General features: G+C 36.4%; 1 protein-coding gene across 1 annotated transcript in view; it reads right to left on the bottom strand.

Annotated features, from left to right (window-relative positions):
* RYR2 (ryanodine receptor 2 (cardiac)) overlaps window positions 1–21,517 on the bottom strand; it is a 471,929-nt gene that overhangs the window by 145,079 nt on the left and 305,333 nt on the right. The window contains exons 28-39 of the mRNA XM_009893652.1: window positions 20,260–20,468; window positions 18,145–18,319; window positions 11,637–11,845; window positions 10,385–10,737; window positions 9,234–9,348; window positions 8,208–8,368; window positions 7,367–7,526; window positions 6,991–7,077; window positions 6,012–6,238; window positions 4,262–5,063; window positions 3,520–3,720; window positions 3,304–3,409 (exon numbers count right to left, since the gene is read on the bottom strand). Coding sequence (XP_009891954.1) covers window positions 3,304–3,409; window positions 3,520–3,720; window positions 4,262–5,063; window positions 6,012–6,238; window positions 6,991–7,077; window positions 7,367–7,526; window positions 8,208–8,368; window positions 9,234–9,348; window positions 10,385–10,737; window positions 11,637–11,845; window positions 18,145–18,319; window positions 20,260–20,468 — 2,805 coding nt within the window. The remainder of the gene's footprint in view (window positions 1–3,303; window positions 3,410–3,519; window positions 3,721–4,261; window positions 5,064–6,011; window positions 6,239–6,990; window positions 7,078–7,366; window positions 7,527–8,207; window positions 8,369–9,233; window positions 9,349–10,384; window positions 10,738–11,636; window positions 11,846–18,144; window positions 18,320–20,259; window positions 20,469–21,517) is intronic.

Genomic DNA, 21,517 nt, shown 5'->3' with positions numbered 1-21,517 from the left:
CCTGAAGTGTTCAAGGCCAGGCTGGATGGGGCTTTGAGTAACCTGGTCTAGAGGAAAGTGTCCCTGCCCACGGCAGGGTTGTTGCAACTAGATGATCTTTAAGGTCCCTTCCAACCTAAACCATTCTATGATTCCATGATTCAAGTTAAACAACCCCAGCCCTCTCAGTCTCTCCTCATACAAAAGATGCTCCAAGAATTTAATCATCTTTCATAGCCCCTCCCTGGACTCACTCCAGTGTGTCCATATCTCTATTGTACTGGGGAGCTCAGCTGTTGGCTTTCTTTGTCACAAAGGCCCATTGCTGCTCACGCTCACCTCATCGTCCACCAGGATGCCCAGGTCCTTTTCTGCAAAGCTATTTTCCAGTTTGGTCCCTAGCCTGTCCTTGCTGCATGAGGATATTCCTCCCCAGGTGCAGGACTTTACACTTCCCATTGTTCAACTTCATGGGATTCCCATCAGCTCATTTCTCTCATGTTTTCAACTTCATTCGTTCATGCATACATTGTAAAGGAATTAAAAATCTTGACCTATACCTATTACACTAAAATAAGCTGAAAGCAAAAAGGTCATTCAACTATTTTTCCTGGATTTTTTAGTTTCCACTATAAATTCTGAAGTTAAGGGTTTTGTGGGGAGTTCTTTAGCAGTCTGGAATTTTATAGGACGTTTCTTCATGACATTACATCATTCTTCTCAGTTTACTGCATCTGGTTTTAGTTGTCTGATTTTTTGCATTAAGTACAGTTCCATTTCCATTAAAAGTTATTTTGTTATATTTTGTCCTAAGAGAGTAATTGACGCTAAACTAAATGATCATCAGTAGCTTTATACTTTACACTAAATCATATCACAAAATGGTTTGGATGGCAGTCTCTTCAACAAAACTAATTAACAGGAAAGACACTGAAATGTCTTATCAATTAGAACACAGAGATGCTCTGAAATTACTCAAATGAAATGTCTGTTTTGCCAGAGTTATACTGTTCCCTGAGCTCTAGTTGTACTTTTCTGATTTGCAAACTGTCAATATAATCATCTCACAACCATTTCACAAGATATGAATCCCCAAATGGTGGCTGGCTCGTCAACCAACATGGAACCCAGGATGTGTAATTGTTTTACCTATTTTGCAATAGCCATATTGTGAATACACAGAGCGAGTAATTCTGCTCTACTGTAATGCATCCTCCAACCCACAAAATTTATTTTCTACTTGTAGATTATGCAAATTACTATTTCCCCATAAAGAAAAGAAAAATAATGACAAAACTTGACCAAGTAATTTGAACGGAGGATGACAGAAGACTGAAGAAAAATGGAAAAATCAAAGAGAAAGATAAAGCTTCTACTCCTTTCAAATGTTATTTATAAGCTCTTTATTTCATCCTTATTTTCTGTCAACTGACAGTTTACTTTGAATTTTCCTTTTTTTTTCTTTTCAATACGCTGATGGGATACTCAAAGTTCAACAAGGACAAATGCAAAGTTTTGCAACTTGGACAGACCAACCCCATGTGACAATACAGGCTGGGCATGAACTGGTTAAAAAAACATCTTTGCCAAAAGAACTTTGGGGGCCCTGTTGTGCAGCAAGTTAGGCACCAGTGACACCAGTGAGCAGTGCACTCTAACAGCAAGGAGAGCTAAAAATATCCTGTACTACCAGAAACATAATCACTCGCTCAAGGCAAGGGATTATTCCCCAGTACTCGGGACTCATGAGATGACATCTGGAATGCTACATCTAGTTTTGGGTTACTCAATACAAGAAAAACTTTGAAAAGCTGGAGAGCATCCAACAATGGCCCGTCAAGATGATTGGTGGCTGGACCACTTCTCCTATGAGGAGAGAAGGAAGGAACTGCGTTTGTCAACCTGTAGAAGAGAAGCCTTATGGTGGACCTAATAGCGGTCCACCAAAACCTACAAAGAAGTTAGCAAGAAAATGCAGCCCTGTTCTTTTCTGAGGGGAACAAGATACAATTGTCAAACTAAAACAGGCAGGGTTCCAAACTGACATAAAGAAGAAAAAAAAAGAGCAACCAGGTGTGAGTTCAGTGTTGATGCTGCTTTGAGTAGGAGGCTGTATTAAAGACCTTCTGTGATATTTGATACCTTAATAAATCTGTGATTACTTCAGTAACAGAAACATCTTTGAGATGGACCAAAATTGTCTTGTGATACACAAGGCTATCAACTGTACTTGCTCTATCAAGAAAGAAAATTCATGTGTTACGAAGTCAAATATTGTTGACGTTTTTTATTTATTTGCATATTTTAAGGTAGTGAATTAAATAATTAAACATGTTATTTCCAGATAAATTGGGATGAATAGGGAATGCAATTCAGGAGGAAAAGTGCAGAGATCCTCCTGTTTAAAGCTCCTTCCTTGAACAGAGCATTAGTTTAAAAAATACTATCACACACCCCTGCATTAGCTTCCTCTAGCTAATGGGACATGATGTGTCTTGTCTGCTCATGCTGTCTGCTTCTTACTTATTTTTTTTAAAATAGGGTAGTGAAGTAAAATGAAGGGATGACCATCCTCCAAACACGAAAACAACAGTCCTCAATGCAAAACGTAAGTAAGCATGCATTCCGAACAACATACTCTATAATTGAATTCACGGTATTCATGAATATGAGCTTTACATTTAAGGTACATATTTTGACACTTCATTTTTATATTGGTATTTTCGTATTTAAATTGTTACTATATTTCACATTTTAATATGACATAGCATTTAATTGTTTTTTAAGTGAAGTGAAGAAATCAAAACCACAGAAATTTAACAGCCCCTTTTGATTATTAGTTTATTTCAATAGATAATAAACTTGTATATATTCATTAATGTCTGAGAAGACTCAGCCACTAATATTATACTATATTGTGGTTAACTTGGCCATAGTCAACTCGATACAGCAAAGATGACCTATATCAACCTATGCAACGGAGCGCAAGGGAGAGGGAATAGGGCAGAGGAAACCCTTGAATCAAAAGTGAGCTACAGAGTTATCCACTATATTATGCCCAAAGAAATTCCCAGAGTTGTACGGGTGAAAAGTACCCCATTTCTCTCATGAAGCAAAACATACTGCATTCCTTTCCAGTTTGACCAGATATGAGGATAACAATGTTTCCTTGGTTTTGGCTGCAAGCTGAGTATATTTATTTTATAATATTTATAATTGATATAATATAATCTACAGTGTTTCTTATGTAAAATTATTCAGAAAAATTCCTTCTAAAGCTAGTATCATTAAAAAAAAAAATAAATATTCAGTAACAAGACTTACCACAGTGTGTCATTAGGTCTTCATGGAAATCCAAGAGTTGATCCCGAATTTCTTCGGGGCAAGGACAATCATTTTTATCATCTTTAAAGTTCAGCAGCATGTTAATCTTAAAGAATACAAAGGAAAGGCAAATGACAGTGATCTCCTTTGAAATCAAACAGAATTTTGCCACCCATAGAGCACAACAAAAAAAAAAATTGTCCATTGTAAGCGTACCTGCTCCTGAGGTGGGGATCGAAACTCTTTTGTTTTTCTAGCTGTCAGAGCAGCAGACATATTCAAGGCCTGCATCACTTCATTGTACCGGAAGCGTTGATTCTCTTGAAGCTTGGCCACAAAATCATCCGAAAATGCTACAATGGCTTCTATTCGGTGTCGTACTTGGCAATCACACAGGTACTGGAGTAGATGGCACATCTGAGAAAACAGTATTGTAAGAGAAAGAAGAGTTGGCAAGCTAAGAAATGTCTTCTGTATATTATGCAAATAAGGATGGATTCTTTACAGCAGCAGTTACTATAAAATAAAGTGACTGAAAGCTTTAATGCTGTCATTTACCGCATGTGAAGTAATCCTACACCAGGAAAATCTGGCACCTGCAAGAGATTTATGTGCCTCAAACTAATACAAGTCTTAGATTTTATATATGTTATAAGAGAATGGATTTACTCCTTGCTTCTAGGGAATTTCTTTTCTGTCTGGATCCATAAAAATGAACAATTCCCCGTTAATGTAATTGAGAAAGTAATTCTATTTAATGAAACAACAGTAGTTTGATCTATGGGGAACATGTCTATAACATTAGGAAGATACTAAATCTTGTTGTTTTCTGTAAGGAAATTACTTCTCTATTTAACTAACATCAAAATGCTGTATTCCTTGAAAGAGAAATTACCAGGTGTAGAAAACAGGATCTGTGAAGAAATGGGAACAACCACTATCACAGCAGTAATGTTACCTGTAATTTAACAGGTTCTGGAAGTTTCATCTGAAGGAGTCCTTCCTTTGGCACTTGATCCCCTCTGGTTTCTTCCTCTCCTTCTTCTGACTTGAGCTCATCTGAACTCAGCTCCTTCTCTGAGAAATCAATATCATCCTCCTGGCTCATTGCTTCTTTGAAAACCCGAGGCTCAATCAACTGCAAGATGTGTTTCAGATCCCCATTGTGGAAGATTCCCATAATTAGGAGGGTATAGAAGAGTTTGATGAGAGGGACAAACAGAAATTCGGTAGAACCTCCAACTGGATCTCTGACGTGGAGGCTGCCCTCCTGAACAGCTTCAGTCAGCATCTCTATAGTTTTCGTCTTTAAGATTTCAAGAGGGAATTCAGGACTGAACTGAAAGCATTCACTGCTAATGCTTACAAAACTTGGAGAGGAGAACTGCATTCTTGGCCTTAACGAAGTGCTAAGTCCTATACCAGGGAGGCCATGTTTTTTGTTTTCATCAGGAAACAAAGTAATACTCTTGGTCTCATCTGTCATTGGAACTATAAATTCATTATTCATCATTAACCTGGCAGTTGCATAGGTATTGAGATGGATGTCAATGAGTAAGTCATAATATCCTGCACGTAACAATCCTGGCATATATTTATTCTCAATAGCATACAAGAGTTGAGATTCATCCACGTGGCTACACATAGCATGGGCCACTCGGTTGTTGCCTAAAGCACAGACAGCTGAATATAATCGGAGGGTATGGTAGTGAAATTTCAGCAGTTCTTCTTGTTCTGTCAGCTCTAAAATATCAATTGTTCTGCAGAGAAAAAACAATACAGTAAATTTTCATATCAGTGCAAAAACTTACTTAAGTGAAGGAATGCAAAATTCTCCCTAAGTATAACATTGGCACAGTTTCAGTTCTAGGAATGCACTTTTTCCACATTTCAGCTTTCATGTGAGATACACTGTCAACCTAAGAATCAAGGACGAAGAACAAAGTTCAATCAGGAATTTACTCAAGTCACTCCTAAAGTACAACTTCAATTACTTTCAGTGTGTAAAGATTAAAATGATTTACTTAACACAGAATAATTCTTCATACTACAAACAAGAATTTGGATAACTGAAAATGAAGGTTTTGAAACTAGGGTAAGTTGAGATATTTGTATCATTTATTGTTTTTAGATCTGGAGTTGCAAAATGGCAACAGACCAACGAGTTCATTTGCAGAGGGTTTGGGGACTGGGTTGTTTGTTTAGAATGCTTCCCTATTTTTTAGTGATTTTATTTTCAGTTTTGGCACTGGCAAAATACTGAAACATTCAGGCAACCAGGAAATTACAAAGTTAAGTTTCTCCAATTGCTTAAACTAAATTTAGGAAAATTAAAGTAATGGAATAATTAAATTGGTCACAAATCTTAAAAAATCTCTACAAAAACAGATCTTTCTCTATCTTTCAGATTATCTTTAATAATTTATAAACAGAGTTCCTTTCATTTTCATTCAAAACCTACATATGCTATTAAAGAGTCTGGAGAGAACCCAGGAGAGGTTGGAAATACAACAAAAGGAGGTAGATTTTAAAACATTGAAAAATAAAACTAATTTTTAATACTAGCTAAATCAAAACACATTGCCTTTATTTACATGTGTTATAAATACAGAGAAGATCTCGGGCTTTTCTTATAGAAATTTTATTATATGTCTAGCTTCATAATCCCAGCCTAGCTCTGATATACTTCAATACACAAACATCAACACCTGTTTTCTTCAGGAATATGAAGGGCCATGAACTGCAAAGGATTCAGGCACTGTATCATCCAGCCTTGACGTTCACTGATCCGAGACACATCAACCTTCAAGAAGTGGTTTGGCACTCTGCTCCAAAGCACATGAGTCAGAAATTGAACATGGAGACGTGGAGGACATTGAGACACTGGGTTTTTGTGTTCACTCTTGAATAAGCCAGCAGATAATGGCATCACATTCTGGAAAATTCCAACAGACGAGACAATCAGTTTTAACATCTTTACCAAGCAATGAATATTTGATATTTTTCAATAAATATATTCAACATATAGTACATTAAAGTACAGTGCACAAGAAACATTTTCAGTACTTTTTAAAACCAGGTGGGAACTGTTGGCAGATTAGTAGCAAGAGAGCATTGCCTATAACATTTATTTTTTTTTAAAATAGCTAAATTTGAAATAGAAACTGGAATGGAATATGTGATCACTTCCTTGGACCAGAGATCTGAACTCTGTTCTTCTTTTACCTCTTCTGATTTCTTAGACATCCATGTATTCAAAGCAAGGAAGTAAATTTAATCTCAGTTTACCTGAGTGTACTCTTTGAATGTACTTCAAAAATATTTTAAAACCCTAACCTAATCTGCAGATACACCAGTCATCCATGCTCTGTTCATAGAATAAGAGATTTGCCCACTGATTTCATTTCATCGTGAAAGATGAGAGTCAGAAAATTCAACAGGACTCTGCCAATTCCAATCAGTTACAACCCTTCTCATCCAATGTACTGTATTTTAAAAATACATGAACTATTTAAACCCGAGTTGAGAATAAAAATGGCAATAGTGCAAACACTTGGAATAATAAAAATGTGTCCAATACCAAGAACACATTGCAAGCAAGAAATGCCCCCAAAAAATAACCCCCCAAAAAGATTATTTGGTATGATATATTAGTCCTAAAGCTGCACAAACCCAAGAATTATTTACCTTTATTCTTCCCAATTCAAACTGGAAAACATTGGGGCTTGTAGCTTGAGCAAATACAGCAGGAAATAACTTTGTACTTGGTTCAACCTAAATCAAAGATGCACAAGCATATAAACACTGAAGGCTGCAGAACACTATTACTTATTAACACCACCACCACCACCACCCTCCCACCACCCCCAGTATCTGTTTTGACAGTCAATAGTGCAAGCCTTTGAATAAAACCCCAGAAAATCCAAATAGGAGGGAAAACTCACTGTCGTAACAGCCACAATTACCTTTTCTTCCAATCTTGTAAAAAAGTTTCTATTAAGACACAGTCTGATGATTTGATTTTCCCCCTTCCCACTGGAAGGCATCACCAAAAATTACTCGCCTGATAGTATGTGCCTAGTTCCTTCCCATTAGCTGTGAAGGTCAGCAGGCCACTGGCAGCATCAACCAAGCAACCAATCTCCAGACCATTATTATTACGTCCTTGTCCAGGGCTCATGCTCTCTCCTGCGCACACCATATAGCAGTTGCTGCGTTTTATACTGAATGTCAAAAGACAAATTTATTTATGGATGGTGTGTAAACTTTATGTAATGGATGAAGAACAACTTCGTATGGCTGCAACCAACACGGTTTTGTGGCTGAAAATAGTGGACCCCACCATAACCAATGCCAAAATTCAATGAAACCTAGACTTCATAACTGAAAAAATAAAAACTGAAGATGACAAAATACGAACAAGTGCAAGTCTTCTGTAAAATTCCAAGGATGAAATTGACTTTGCAATTTAATGTTTTAAATCATTTAATGTTAACCATAACACAAAGTTTCTGGTATGGATCACAATTAAATAGCTGAGAGGAGCTGTTGTACTAATTTTGGCCTGATCAAAACCAAAAAGTTCCAATAAAACTACAAGGTATTTTGATCTATTTTGTACCAGTTCAGAAGTGTACCAGTTCAGATCACAGTCTGAAACTACACAGAAAAACTGCACTTCTTTACTTTTCAGTGCCTATTGATTTGATTAGCTCATTACTCCACTGTTTCTTCACATGCAAGAAGAGAAAACAAGTAAAGTTACACTTTTTCCAATAACATTTTTGTTTGTTTGTTTTCACATCAACCCAATTACATTAAATGTAGTGCATTTATAGTTTATAAATTGATCGTTCCTTTTACGGGTATAAAATACGTATCTTTTTAAGGAAATCGTAACCAACCTCTCATGAACCTTCCCTTTTTCATCTCCCAGTGTCACTGTGACAGTACGCACTCTGTCCAAGTCAAAGCTCGTGTCATACTGATGAAAGTCAGATGTAATCCAGCCAACCCAGACATTAGCAGGTTCTTGACCCGGAAATATTCGCACTGAATAATAGTACTGTCAATAAAAAAAATAATGTCAGTAAATGTTAGTATTTGTTTTCCAGTGTATCAGTTTGATTCAATATTATTTTTTTTTCTCTAAAATCTGAAAAATATGTCATCTCTTCAACAGTAGCATAGGCTTGTTCAAATGCAATTCATAAGAAAACCAACAAAAGAATATAAACCCAAATCAAAATATAGCCAACAAAATATGGATGTTAAAACAAGAAATGGAAAATGTTAAAGATGTGGCTTATATGCTTGTATTGTAGGCTTCTGCATCATTGCATTGTAGGCTATGTTTATACTGCAGCTACAATTTTTATACAGTAGGTGACTCAGTTTCTAGTATCTAATAGAATCTTTCTAATAGTATCTTTTAGAAAGAGGAGAATACATCCAGAAGAGAAGCATTTTCTCGTTTGAACATTGAAGACTGGGTGCTTATGGAGTGGACCTTGTCAGAGAAAGATGCATAAAACTTTCACTGGGAATTCCACAAAGTAAATGTTGAGTAAAATCAGTATAGATAATTTCAAATGGTCCTGAACATTGACCTATTAGTTTAATGCACTTTTCCCTATTTATTGCATGGTTCTAGAACCATTTATTCTTCCTCTTTTATGTTTGGTATTATAGATAGTAGTTTCAAAAATGGATTAAATTAATTTATGTCTTTCCATGTGAAAATTGTTTTAGACTGACAATAAAGTCAAAACGAAAGGAACATAGCAGTCTCAACTTCAGTAGTACAGGACTAGAAGAGACATTTTGCCTGAAAATCAGTTTCTGAAACTCTTACAAGCAAAAACATGTAGGTATTAAAAAATAAAAAAGAAAAAGCAAACAGCTAAAATAGCAATCCAATGTTACAATACCGTGGAAGTTTGCATCAAATAATCATAGTCATCCCTATCATCTGCTAGCACATCCTCAGTAAGCCGTGCAGAGTGACTTGTGCTATAATCTGGCTTTGTCCTCCTGAGCATAAATCTGTAATAAAATAAATAAAATCAAAATCTATACGAAAACCTGAATATATCAATATATATACACATCAATACATTATCCCTGAATACATTACATTCATTATGCTAGCCCTAAATACATAGTATTTATTACATTATTAATACATAATACTAGTTAGTTTATTACTTCCATGTAGAATAAAACAAACTAAGTTCTTCAGAAAAGGGAAATAGACAAGCTCATTTTTAAAAGCACTTAAAATGAATTCTGAGCTTAAACTATATATTCAAAAGCTACTTGGAAACTAAACTCACATAACTAAAAATTATCAGGCTGTTAAACACCTATGTCACTTTGGAAGAATATGGAATCTTAATTTATCTTCATGCATTTAAAAATACCCTCCATATGCCCTGATTTATTCTGCAATTGAAATATTTAACAAACCAAGTTTGGTAAAGAAGAGCAGAAAAGGGATGGAAAGCTGCAGTAATATTGTCTGGGTAATGGCCCAGTGTTCACATCTCCACAGCATCATCAAGTTAGGTGTTCTGCTCCTGATTCCATAAGAAAAATTAGGGAGAATGGACATGTCAGCTAGAGAATATTCTTACAATTATTTGGTTCATTGAGTGAGATAAGACACTAACATACATTTTCTAGGTAAAGATCATCTAACACCTTCAGCTTTTTGGAAGCCATGTGAAAAAACATTCCACGTCACTTTGAAGACCACCTAGTTCTGTCAGAATGGATCCTCATGGTTTCAGAGTGCACTTCACATGATGATCACAAAAGTCTTCACAATAAACCAAATGACACTTTTCTAATAGCTTGGAAAACGTTTTCAGTTTTCTGCTTCATTTTCATTAATTATATCATAATCAAATAAAGGTTAAGTGTCCCGCCTATTATGTTATACCCAAATTTAGGGCAGAACTAGGGAAAAATCTCCACAGACCTGATTGGCATTTTCTTCTACTATTCAAGAAACGAGAAAAAAAAAAGAAAAAAAATGGAAAAAAAAAATTTAAAAAAGCAAGCCAAATGTGCTACTAACCTTTGTTTAAGACGTGAAGGCTTTTCTTGAACATAATCTTTATGGTTGTTTAACTCTGGTTTTGTGGCATCTTTTTCTCTTTCTGTCCGGTCGGGAACTAGATGACCATGAGCAGTTTTCATTAGAACCTCAAAATCCGAATCAGCATCATAATCCTCCAAGTCATTCTTCGGGCCAAAAAGACCAGAGCCTGGTAACCCTCCTGCAGCTGATCTGGAGAACACCTCAGCACATTCAATGGGCATGCTTAATCGAAAAAACATGACGTCTGTTTTACTGTTCTGTGAACCAAAGGACTTCTGTGTGACCTTCAGGCAGGGGCAGCTGTCTATGGTGCCATCAATTCTCATCACCTATCGAATGTAAAGATGTAGTTGTTTTGAAGCTGATGTTTCCCCCCCCTTGTAAATATTCAACTTATATTTCTAGAATAAGCATCCATGACTTACAAAACTTGCAACAGTATGCTGTCAATGGTCAAATGTATTGTAAACATGTGCTGCCATTTTAATGGGAAACAATAACTATAAGGACTAGAGGTTTTTGTTGTTCTGTTGTTAAATAAAAAAAAAAAATACTCACAGAGGAACGATCTTTCTCATCATAAGTCTTTGCAACATAAATCCAACCCGACCCATAAGAACAACACAAACCAACTAATATGTCACACATGAACATAAGCAAGAACACAAATTATTTCTTAAATACTACAGTGTGATACACATCAGCTGAAAAAGAGTTCTTATTTCATCAATTTCATAACAATTTCATGGTAGACTTCCAAGGCATGAATTCAGTTCCATAAAGATGATTGGGACATAAGTGTTGATACAATTGGCTAATAAGTATTTATTAAAATCAAACCCAATTAGTTATGAAAAATCACTTCACAAAGTGTGTGCACCAGAACACATGGTATCTGTTATGTAGAAGTGCCCAATTTCTGGAAGTTGTTTACAAACATAGCTCTCGCTGCACAAGGAGCTCTCAGTGAGGACATCTTGTCAAATTTGTCTCTGAGAATCTCATGTTTACACACATGACAGATTTCACAGATAAAGAAATAGTATCAACCAAATAATTACATTATTTTCAACTCCACTGAATGTAAGAAATTTGTAACAGGTGCAGGGTTCATCTAGAATTGGGTCATCATATCACATTAAAAATCTTGTCTAGAAGTGCAAAAGTAGAAACATAACTCAAACATATTCATAGAAGTATCTAGAAACTTTTTAATAGGATCACAAACCTCAATATGTTCATGATTTTGTGGCACTGGTAGAAACTGAGGGAGCCTTTTACTCAGCCAAATGGTGATGTCCCTGTTTGTGTTAACAGCAAAGGGTTCATACCCTTCCTGTAAGCCACAGATAGTGAAATATTTTAGAGTGCTGACATCTTTTCCAAAGTTCATTCTTCCCACTTGAGATGGGCCCAGGCTGCACACAGGTAGAAATCCTTAAAATAAGATGAAAGAACATATGGGTTGTACATCATGAACATCAGAGAACTGCTCTCTTCCATAGCCTAATTAAAAATCACTTCGGAAAAAAAATGAAAAAGAAAAAAAAATCCAAAACTCAAAGAGCATAAATGCAAGCAGTCATCAACGGCACATCAACTCGTGTGTCACCGAATACTGTATCTCAAACATCATTCTGGAAAAAAAAGCTCTCTAACAGACATAGATGTCTCCATGCAACTCTCAATTCACATCACAGAAATCTAAGAGTACTTCACGGAGTCTGACAAGCAGCTCTTGGTTAATCTCTCTGCTAAGCTGATAGACTGTTGCCAATTTTACTCCAAGTCTCACTATTTTTGATATTCTTCCTAAAATTCCGTTAGTCATGATATTTTGCAAGAATCTCAAAAATTACTTTGGAAATAATATAGTGCTTGTCTGTGCAGCTATAGTAGTGAAAAAAAAAATTACAAATAGGGACCAAGTGCATGCTGTAGATTTTAAAAAAATATAAAATTAATTAATTTAAAAAATTCATAACTATGGCCCTGGATAACGAGAACTGACAATATAATACTGTAGCTTTATGAAACTTACAGTAGTTTGGTTTGGGGCTGGTTTTTTTTTTTGTTTACTTTTGAATCAGTTTCACATTTGTATGCATCTGCTCTCTTACTGTTTCACTAGCACAGGGAACTCATTTGTGACTCCTCTGCACTTTTTTTAAAAACTTTTGTTGTTTTTTTTCCTCAGGTTCACCATCACAGTCTAAAAACCTAAATAAATCTCTTATTTCTTCTGTTCCTTTTCATCCTGATTTTGAATTTCCACAGATACAAACTTCTCTTTAGATTCATTTGACCCAGGTATTACCAAACTGTTTTCTTTTATATCAACAAGAAATCTCTGTTCAATGATTCTGATTCCAGAGAGTGTACCAGGTATTGAAGGGTATAAGGACAAAACAGAACTAGTTCCTCACTTTTCTTTACGATGCTCAGATTAAAAAAAAAAAAAATATATATATAAAAGGCAGAATATCTGTTCATTATATGTTCTTTAGAGAAAAAAGCAAACTCCAGAGCACCATCTACAGGAATGACTTCTCACCAGAGACATAATCATCCTTTGGTACCACCTTTTGAAGATTTTATTACAGGTACACAAGATTGATTATCTTGTGTATGTGTATTAGGCACGATAAATTTAAGACATACACTATTAGTCTTAAGTTTGATTCCAGATTTTTACGTTCACAGAAAGACTCTTAAATCACAAGGCATAAACCTCTCAGAAAACACAGATGATTTAGACAACATGATTTATGTCCATTCTGCTACTGCAGATGCAGTGACAGACAATGATAAAGCATACTTTCCAGCACTAAATGAAACAAAATTGTATTATACAACACATAACTAGGAAAGTTGTATTTGCATATATAAATATATGCTGTGGTAAAGCCCAGCAGAATTTACGAGGCTCCCTGTTGAGTTAAAGGAATCCATAAGCTGTTGCAAAAGTTTTCAAGCAAAGCCAAAAATGAAATTCTATTTTCAATAGCCTTACAAATCTCAGCTCATCACTCAAGAACAGTAACAACTTTCTACGGACATCAAGTGGTTTCAGAATGGGTTTTCACAGGAACAGTTGTAACATCATGAATCCTCACACTATTAACCAAAAAGGACAAAAGATTTGCTGTAAACCACATAGGTATATGCAGCCTAAAGCATGTGCTTTTCTGTCTGAATCACCTCACCAGTTAATTTCCAATTCTTATTGATGTAAAACATTTTCAGGTATTTCCAGGATTTATAGCATGCACATTTAGAATCTTATGAAGAGTTTTGCTTTCCACATTTCAAAAAGGATATAATAGATCTAAAAAGGGCTAACACGAATGAAACTGCTTTCTTATCAGCAACAATTAAAGAAATTAGGATACTTCAGCCTCAAAAAAAAAAAAAAAAAGATTAAGGGGGTACAATACATACCCCTATTATGAGTGGCATAGACTAGATGAACAGTAAATGATTTTTCAATGTCTTCCATAACAAAAATTACGATAATAGAAACCGTCTGGTAGCAAGCTTCAAAACAAAGGGAGGGAGTTCCTCACAGTAATGCTGTGTAATTCTCTGTCACATAGCATCATGGATGCTAAATGCTCACATTGATTGAAAAAGTGATGAGAAACCTTCATGTGGGAAACAAAAAACCAAAAACAAAAAAACAACCAAACAATCAAAACGACAACAAAACAAACAAACAAACCCAAAAAAAACAAAACAAAAAACCCATCGGGGCTATTCAACACAAAGATATCATGTTTGCCTCAGAAAGCTCCTGAACCAGAAATCACTGGAGTCTGAGTGACTGTATCACTATCTGCTTATCCTGTTCTGACATGTATCCACAGGAATTTGCTATCCACTGCTGTTGAAAAACAAAACAGCAACAGTAGTGACCTAACTAGACTTTTAGTAGAAACACTGTTATATTTTCATAGGAAAAAAAAGAGGGACAAAAGTTTAAAATAAGTGTTCAAAGACAAGGAGGTGTAAGCCAATCACTTGTGAACATGCCATATCTCTCTCTATATATGTGTGTCTACATTTATTTACATATATATATGAACAACTGTTTCATGTTTCTGCACAGGCCAAATATTTCGTGAAAGGTAGTAGCAAGGTCTATCTCCAGCACCTTGAGAATGAACACATAGCCAGTTCCTCTTTACTACAGCCCTCAAATCAAACAGGAAACAACTGTTTTACAAAACAAAGAAAAGGAATAGCAGCTGACATTATCAGCAGAATTCAGCAAGCATACATTATAGAAAAAGCTGATGCAACCCAAAATCCAAGAAAAGACTATCAACTCTACTCATGAAGACTGAGATGTATACATGACACAAAACTAAATTGAACAGGAATATTTAAAATATGTAAAATATTTAAAATATTACTAATATTTACGCTTCCTAAATAGAATGCACATAAACTGTTAATTCTTCTACCTATGCATACTCCTGTGGGCTCAGAAAAAAAGATCTCCCATATAGATTCATTCTTAGCCACGAAGAGATATTTTATACACACACAAATAAAACATAAATGAGTATTTGCAAGATTCCCTGATAGAAAACAAAGAAATGCAGAACAAAATTCCCACACAGATAAAACTCTCATTGATGTTTTTACTCAACCTAGTATTTTCCAATACAAATTGCCAATACAAATTTTGTCGATGCCAGAACAGTACTGTACATGCAGCTAACTCCTGCAAGCAATCGTAACTATACAGTAACCAGTGCCAGTCCTAATCATGGAAGCACTGCTTCTGTCTCTGGTGAAATTCTGCACCGATTTGCCAATGGTGTAGTTGTCAGTAAGGCGTTCAGGGCTCTTCCATATCTGGTAAAGATACAGCATCTCATCTTACAGGGAGTGTTCAGATAAGGCAATTACACATCTTACTACGGAAAAAAAAATAACTTTCAGTAAGTACTCTTCTCTAAATGGGTATTCAGCCATTTTAGATGTGATAATCCACAAATCCTGTGTAGCCCTCGCATGCTGGGGGTACATAAAAAAATGATTTCCCCGTGACCTGGCTCTTAATCTCCTGGTGCAGAACTGAGCTATGGAGCAAAACTTTTATTTTACTGTAGGAAACACTAAATTAAGTAGAAAGACTTTAACACTACCACCAGAAAAGTAACCCTCTAGCATTGTCTGTCACATGTGGCAAAAGCATAGGACAGCAACAATTTTTATAACATTCCCTACTTTTGAGAATATAAAATGAACAAAATGACCCAATCTGTCAAACACTCACTACAAATAATTCATGCTCACGGAGATCATAACTTGACAAAACAAAATTTAGTTTGCACAGTGTACTTGTTCATATCTACAGTGTGAAATTTCTCTTACACAAAGGCATAATAATACGCAATTGTGTTTAACAATTTTGCTACTGAGATGGCATCCTTCAAGCTACGTCTTCTGCCATAATCCCAAATAGCTTCTCTTGTTGGCAGTACAACCTAAGACACAGCACACGAGCCTTATTAGTAAGCTGGTAGAGTGCCATATTCCCTTTTCACTGTTCTGAAGTAAATTAAATCTAGAGGACTGATTTATAGTCAGACTGCATCCTTCAAAGCAGGACATTGGGCTCTGACCAGAAAGTCTAGCTTTTTTTCTGAAGTGAAAGGTCTCTTTCTGCAGCAGTACATGATGAACATGATTCACTGATAGAATTGATCTGCAGAAAGGTCTCAATGCGCTTAAGCAAGTGCTATTAACAAAACCAAACTAAAGCCAGTTGACAAAAAAAATGAAAGCTTGATAGAAGTCATGTTTAATTTGGGCATTTCATATGTGTGTTTGTATATACACACACATACACGTAGATCCCCCTCCCTCCCCCATGAACTTGAAATACCCATAGTATTGACCCAAGTTATTAAATCTGAGATCAATCAGGACATTCCTTTGAAAACAGAACAGGACAGCTTATTTCAAAGGCAAGGTCTTTTCTAAAAACACAACACTAGAGGAACTTAATGTGAATTAAAAGGATATTGTGAAAAAACTGAGAGGCTTGACATTGACATTAAGTCTTTGACATGGTTACCAAGGCGTTCAGGCTTCGTGTCAAACCACAAACTATTTTAGCCGTTTCAGACACAACAGACATCAGTTTAAATCTGAACCTGCAGCTAGAAACAAGTACCACGAAAACTGTGTCACTGTGATTTCATCAACTTTGACATCAATACAGTGGTCAAACAAACTATCCTCAGAATTTCATGGAATTCCTGTTTCTCTCAGAATCCCTCATTCCTCAATGGGATTATACTGCCTAATAACTGGAAAACCATTATAATTTAACAGCACCAGGACGATTTAATGCTTATACCACTAACAGTAAGCCAATTCATGCATCCCTTTTCTTCATCATGTTAGCACAGTATCTAAGGAAATCTGAAGGCAGTAAAGTAACAGGCATGAGTCTAGAAAATTGCTGGCAATTATCTCATTTTAAATGAAATCAAATTATCCCTAATTCCTATGGTACAACAGAAGAAGGAAAAAAAAAATTCTTCTTCCAAAGCACTCCTGACTGTCAAATAGTCCGAAATCCAGATGAAAGTAAAGTGGTTAAAATTCAAGTAGGGAACTGCCTAATTAATAAGATTCATACTTCCCCTGGGAATAGGGATCAGTAACCCAAAAGTATCATTTGCAGCTTTTACTGTTAAAAAAAATTAACTTTATTTCTCAGACACAGATGTATTATTTAACACATGTATAATATATATGACAGAATATATGTATCTACAACAAATGAAAGGGAAAGATTAAAGCTGAAAACAATTTTTTTACATTACCATAGTGTATAAATTTTAGGCAGTTATCTACATTAATGTAATTTCTTACCCTTTTATGTACCTATTCGCACACAAGTATGTAATTAAATTTATAAACAAAAATACTTTTGTGGTATAGAATCAATCTGGCACCTGAAACAATCTCACAATCTCTGTCAGCTTATGCAATCTCATGAGCTACGGCTTCATGGTAAACTAAAACCTGATTGTGGACTCTGAAAGCTGCACCAAGAACACTACAACAGGCACAAAACTCAATCTGCTGGTTTAGAATTAAGTAAAAAGTTTTGGAGGCCAACTTTGTACCAGCTGGCATTATCCTGGATCAGGTGTCATTTCTGCTCCTAGAGCTAAAACAAAACCTTAAAGCTGGCTTAAACTCCCTACCATATATTCTCACTAATTTGCGTGAAATTTGACAGTATTTCAGTACTTGATCTAGATAATATTTGATGTTCTTGTCCGTGGCAGGAGGCTTGGACTAGATGATCTTGAAAGGTCCCTTCCAACCCCAACCAATCTATGATTCATTCTATGATTCTGTTATATCATATGGTGACCTGCTGCAGTACAGATGAAATGTTAAAGGTCATGAATTTGAAACCCCAGACACATCCCTGCAAAATAGTCAAAAGGTCTGATCACAAAATATGGCTGCAAACTTCACCACAGAAAAAGGCCGTGCCTCACCCTCACACCCAGCATGTCTCCTTTCCAAAGGCTTGATACTAATCAAACAGAGAAAAGGACAAGAGGTAGTTCCCTGGGTGAGGGGGAGAGGGGTGGAGGGGGGCGAGATAAACAAGAAGCAAAACGCGTTAAAGGGAAGCCAGAACAAAAGTTGGGCAGCAACAGTAAGTTAACAGCACAATGTTTTGCAGTACTTACCATCACCAACCTCGAAGTCTTTGAATGCAAGTTCTGAACCTGAGTCATCAAGCAGGATTTCACCATTTAAGGTGAACATCATAGTGTGCTCATTCATGTCAACCATACATCCAACAACATCTCCTGCCAACCAAGAGCGGCCAAAATGCTCATTACCTTGATGCCACCGCTGTGCCTGAAAAGGATTTAAAAGAATTTAAAAGACTAGTAGTGACAATGTATGTGTTCCTCACTCCTTTAGTGGTACAACTAATAATTAGCCTCCTCAATTACGATGGCACTAAAATTAACACTTTCACAGCATATCTTTCCAAAACAATGCCTGTAAGTACTCCAAGTTGACTTCGGAAATGGAAATCCAACTATTAACTTCCTGCAAGCACCTCTCACATCAGTATTGCAAAACGTTGCTAAATGAGATGACAGGGAAAATTACTATTTCAACATTTTAGTAACAAGTAAGAGCATGGCTTATTTTTCTGCAGAAACTCCCTGAAAGACTTGTAATGAAAATAGTATGCTATCAATTACAGTGTTAAACAGCTGCTTCACAAACTTTTTTAAGCAATTGCTTTTATTTAATCTAGTAGCCTACAAATTCATTGCTTCCAAGCAAGCTTTATTGATTCCTTAAGTATAATTCTAAAAATGTCATGTACAACATAAATAAAACTTCCTGTCATACCAGATTTTGGAAGGAATAGAATTGTCTGTGGATGGGACAAGGACTCTGAGCTTCTGACAGATTCCCAAGTAGCTGAGGGCATGATTAATAACTCCTATAAGTGACCTTCAAGTCAAAGACTGCAAAGGCTTTGGATGGGGTTTTGGATTGGAATTCAAATAAATTAACGTCTATTAAGAACTACTGTAACGTGCATAAAACAAAGCAGTGTTAATAACAAATAGGTTCCTTATTCACACATTCCATCACAACTAGATTTTTATCCATCCCAAAAAACCTACAAAACACATGAGCCCTTCGGTGTATTCTGAAGGTCAAAAGCTCTTATCCAACCAAGGAGAGAACCCATCAAAATCAAAGACAACAAAATAGCTTTGTGGATTGAGACCTAAAGGTCAAAACCTAAGAATCAGAAGACAAACTACTCCACAGCTATTCTAGTAAAGATACAGGACTTGAATAGTTTACTTAAGCCAATCAGATATTTTACAAAAACAACTTTTCAGTTCTCTTTTTAAGGCATATTCTCATGTCCTACAAAACTGGGAAAAAAATTAAATTCCAACAAAATGAATAAAATACAGCTTGAGAGTTTGATCTGACCAGGAACAGCCAGGAATATCGTTGATTTCTGTTACATATTGTAACAGTAACAAAGGAATTGTAACAGTAACAACAGAAATTAATTCCAAAACCAGATACAAGAAAGATTTTGACATGAGTCATCAGTAGCCTTAATAGCAATTACGGTTTGCACAGCACTTGCCTTCATACTGAAATAAAAAGTTTTAATGAGTCATTTAATCTATTCTGATGAAAATCAGTAAAATATGAAATAGTTTGTTTTCCTATATGTCATTACTACTAGATGTCAATCTGTCATTGTCTTATGCAGAGTTAAATTTGAGCAAAAATTACTGGTTCTATCATACTTCATTTACTCTAAACTGTAAGGATTTCCATGAAAACCTAGGTATACTCTGTGTAACTTTTACATTCCCATAAAAAACCTGTATCAAAGTTTGCCTCAAACACTTACTGCTAATAATCTTAACCATATTTATTCCTTAATGGCACTTCTTATAGAGAGGAAAACAGAGTAAAAATATAAAGAAATGATTCACAGTTAATTACAGCTCTGCCATTATTTTGAATTTGAGTAAGTCACTTACATTTTTCAATACATACTGTGCAAATACTGTGAAGCTGTGAAAAAAACCTATAGAAATACCAAACTATAATAATTAATTTTTCAGGTGATATTGATCCTCCTTATTCCACCTAGGCCCTCAAAGAGAGAGAGAAATAATTTCATAAAAAACAAAGGAAAGAAGAGAAGGCAATTAAGTTGAGGCAATGACACATGGAATAAGACGCAAAATTAAAAGTTTTGCAATCCCTCATATTATTACAGATAAACATATACAAACCTTAAAGCCATCAAAAACAAAAGCTTCTTCATCTGAGCCAAGTTCCTGATCCGGCAGACAACCCGGCCTGGTCCAGCCAACTCTCATGTCTCCTGCAGTAACTGCCTCAAACTCAAAGTACCACTTCCCAGCCTTCACTGCGTAAGTCTTTTCTGTACGGAAGATCCTGAATTTTTCCATTATCCCACTGCACACATCCAGTCTCATCGCTGTAAAGTTTAAAAAAATAAAAAGAAGTAAAGGCAAAAAAAACCATGAAAGGTTTCTCTTTCCATGAAAGGAATCTCTTTGAGCATAGGCATGCAAAGAAGAAGTTGCCTGCAGGACAGACTTAGGGGGAAAGTGCTCTTGCCTGTTCTGGGAAATCAGCATGCTTGGGTACCTCTCTGAAATGACTCTACACTAATTCATCCAGCATGGGGGGAGTGGGGCAGGGGGAATGGGACGGAGAACTTAGAAGTCTGAGAGCAGTTACAGGGCTACAATCCTCATTGGGATCACAGAAACATGGTGGAATAATTCACATGACTACAGTATTGCAATGGATGGACACATGTTTTTTAAGAAGGACAGGATGAGAAGATTAGGAGGAAGAGTTGCCCTTTATGTGAGAGAGCAGCTGAAATGCATGGAGAACTGCTTTGGGACAGTTCAGGAGCCAGTTCAGAATTCATGGGTCAAGATATGCAGGCAGACCGATATGGGTGCTGTAGTGGAGTACCCCAGGGGTACTACCCTCAGACACAAAACTGGAAAGAGCAGCTTGACACACCAGGTGGTTGTGCTGGCATTCAGAGGGACCTCAACAGGCTGGAGAATTTGGCTAAGAGAAATGTCAAAGTTCAACAAGGGGAAACGCAGTCCTGCACCTGGGGATGAACAACCCCAGGCAGCAGAATATGCTGGAGGCTGAGCAGCTGGAAACCAGTTCAGCAGAGAAGGACTTGGTAGACAAGTGGAACATAAGCCAGTAATGTAACCTCAAATCAAAGAATGACAGAAGTATCCTGGACTGCATAAGGCCTTGCCAGCAGCTTCGGGGAGGTGACCCTTCCCTTCTCTTTGGTACTGGTGAGGCCACATCTGGAGTTATGGGTCCAGTTCTGGACTCCCCAAAGAAAGAAACACACCGACTTACTGGAAAAAGTATAACACGGGGCCATAAAGATGAGTAAGGGGCCAAGGCATCTTTCTTATGAGGAGAGGCAGAGACAGCAGAGACTGCACAGCCTGGAGAAGAGAAGCCTCAGGGAGGCGG

This window comes from Charadrius vociferus, unplaced genomic scaffold (genome assembly GCF_000708025.1).
Source record: "Charadrius vociferus isolate BGI_N301 unplaced genomic scaffold, ASM70802v2 scaffold309, whole genome shotgun sequence".
In the NCBI taxonomy this organism is placed as follows: domain Eukaryota; kingdom Metazoa; phylum Chordata; class Aves; order Charadriiformes; family Charadriidae; genus Charadrius; species Charadrius vociferus.
Note: the sequence above shows the minus strand (reverse complement) of the source record. Positions and strands in the feature narration are given on the sequence as shown.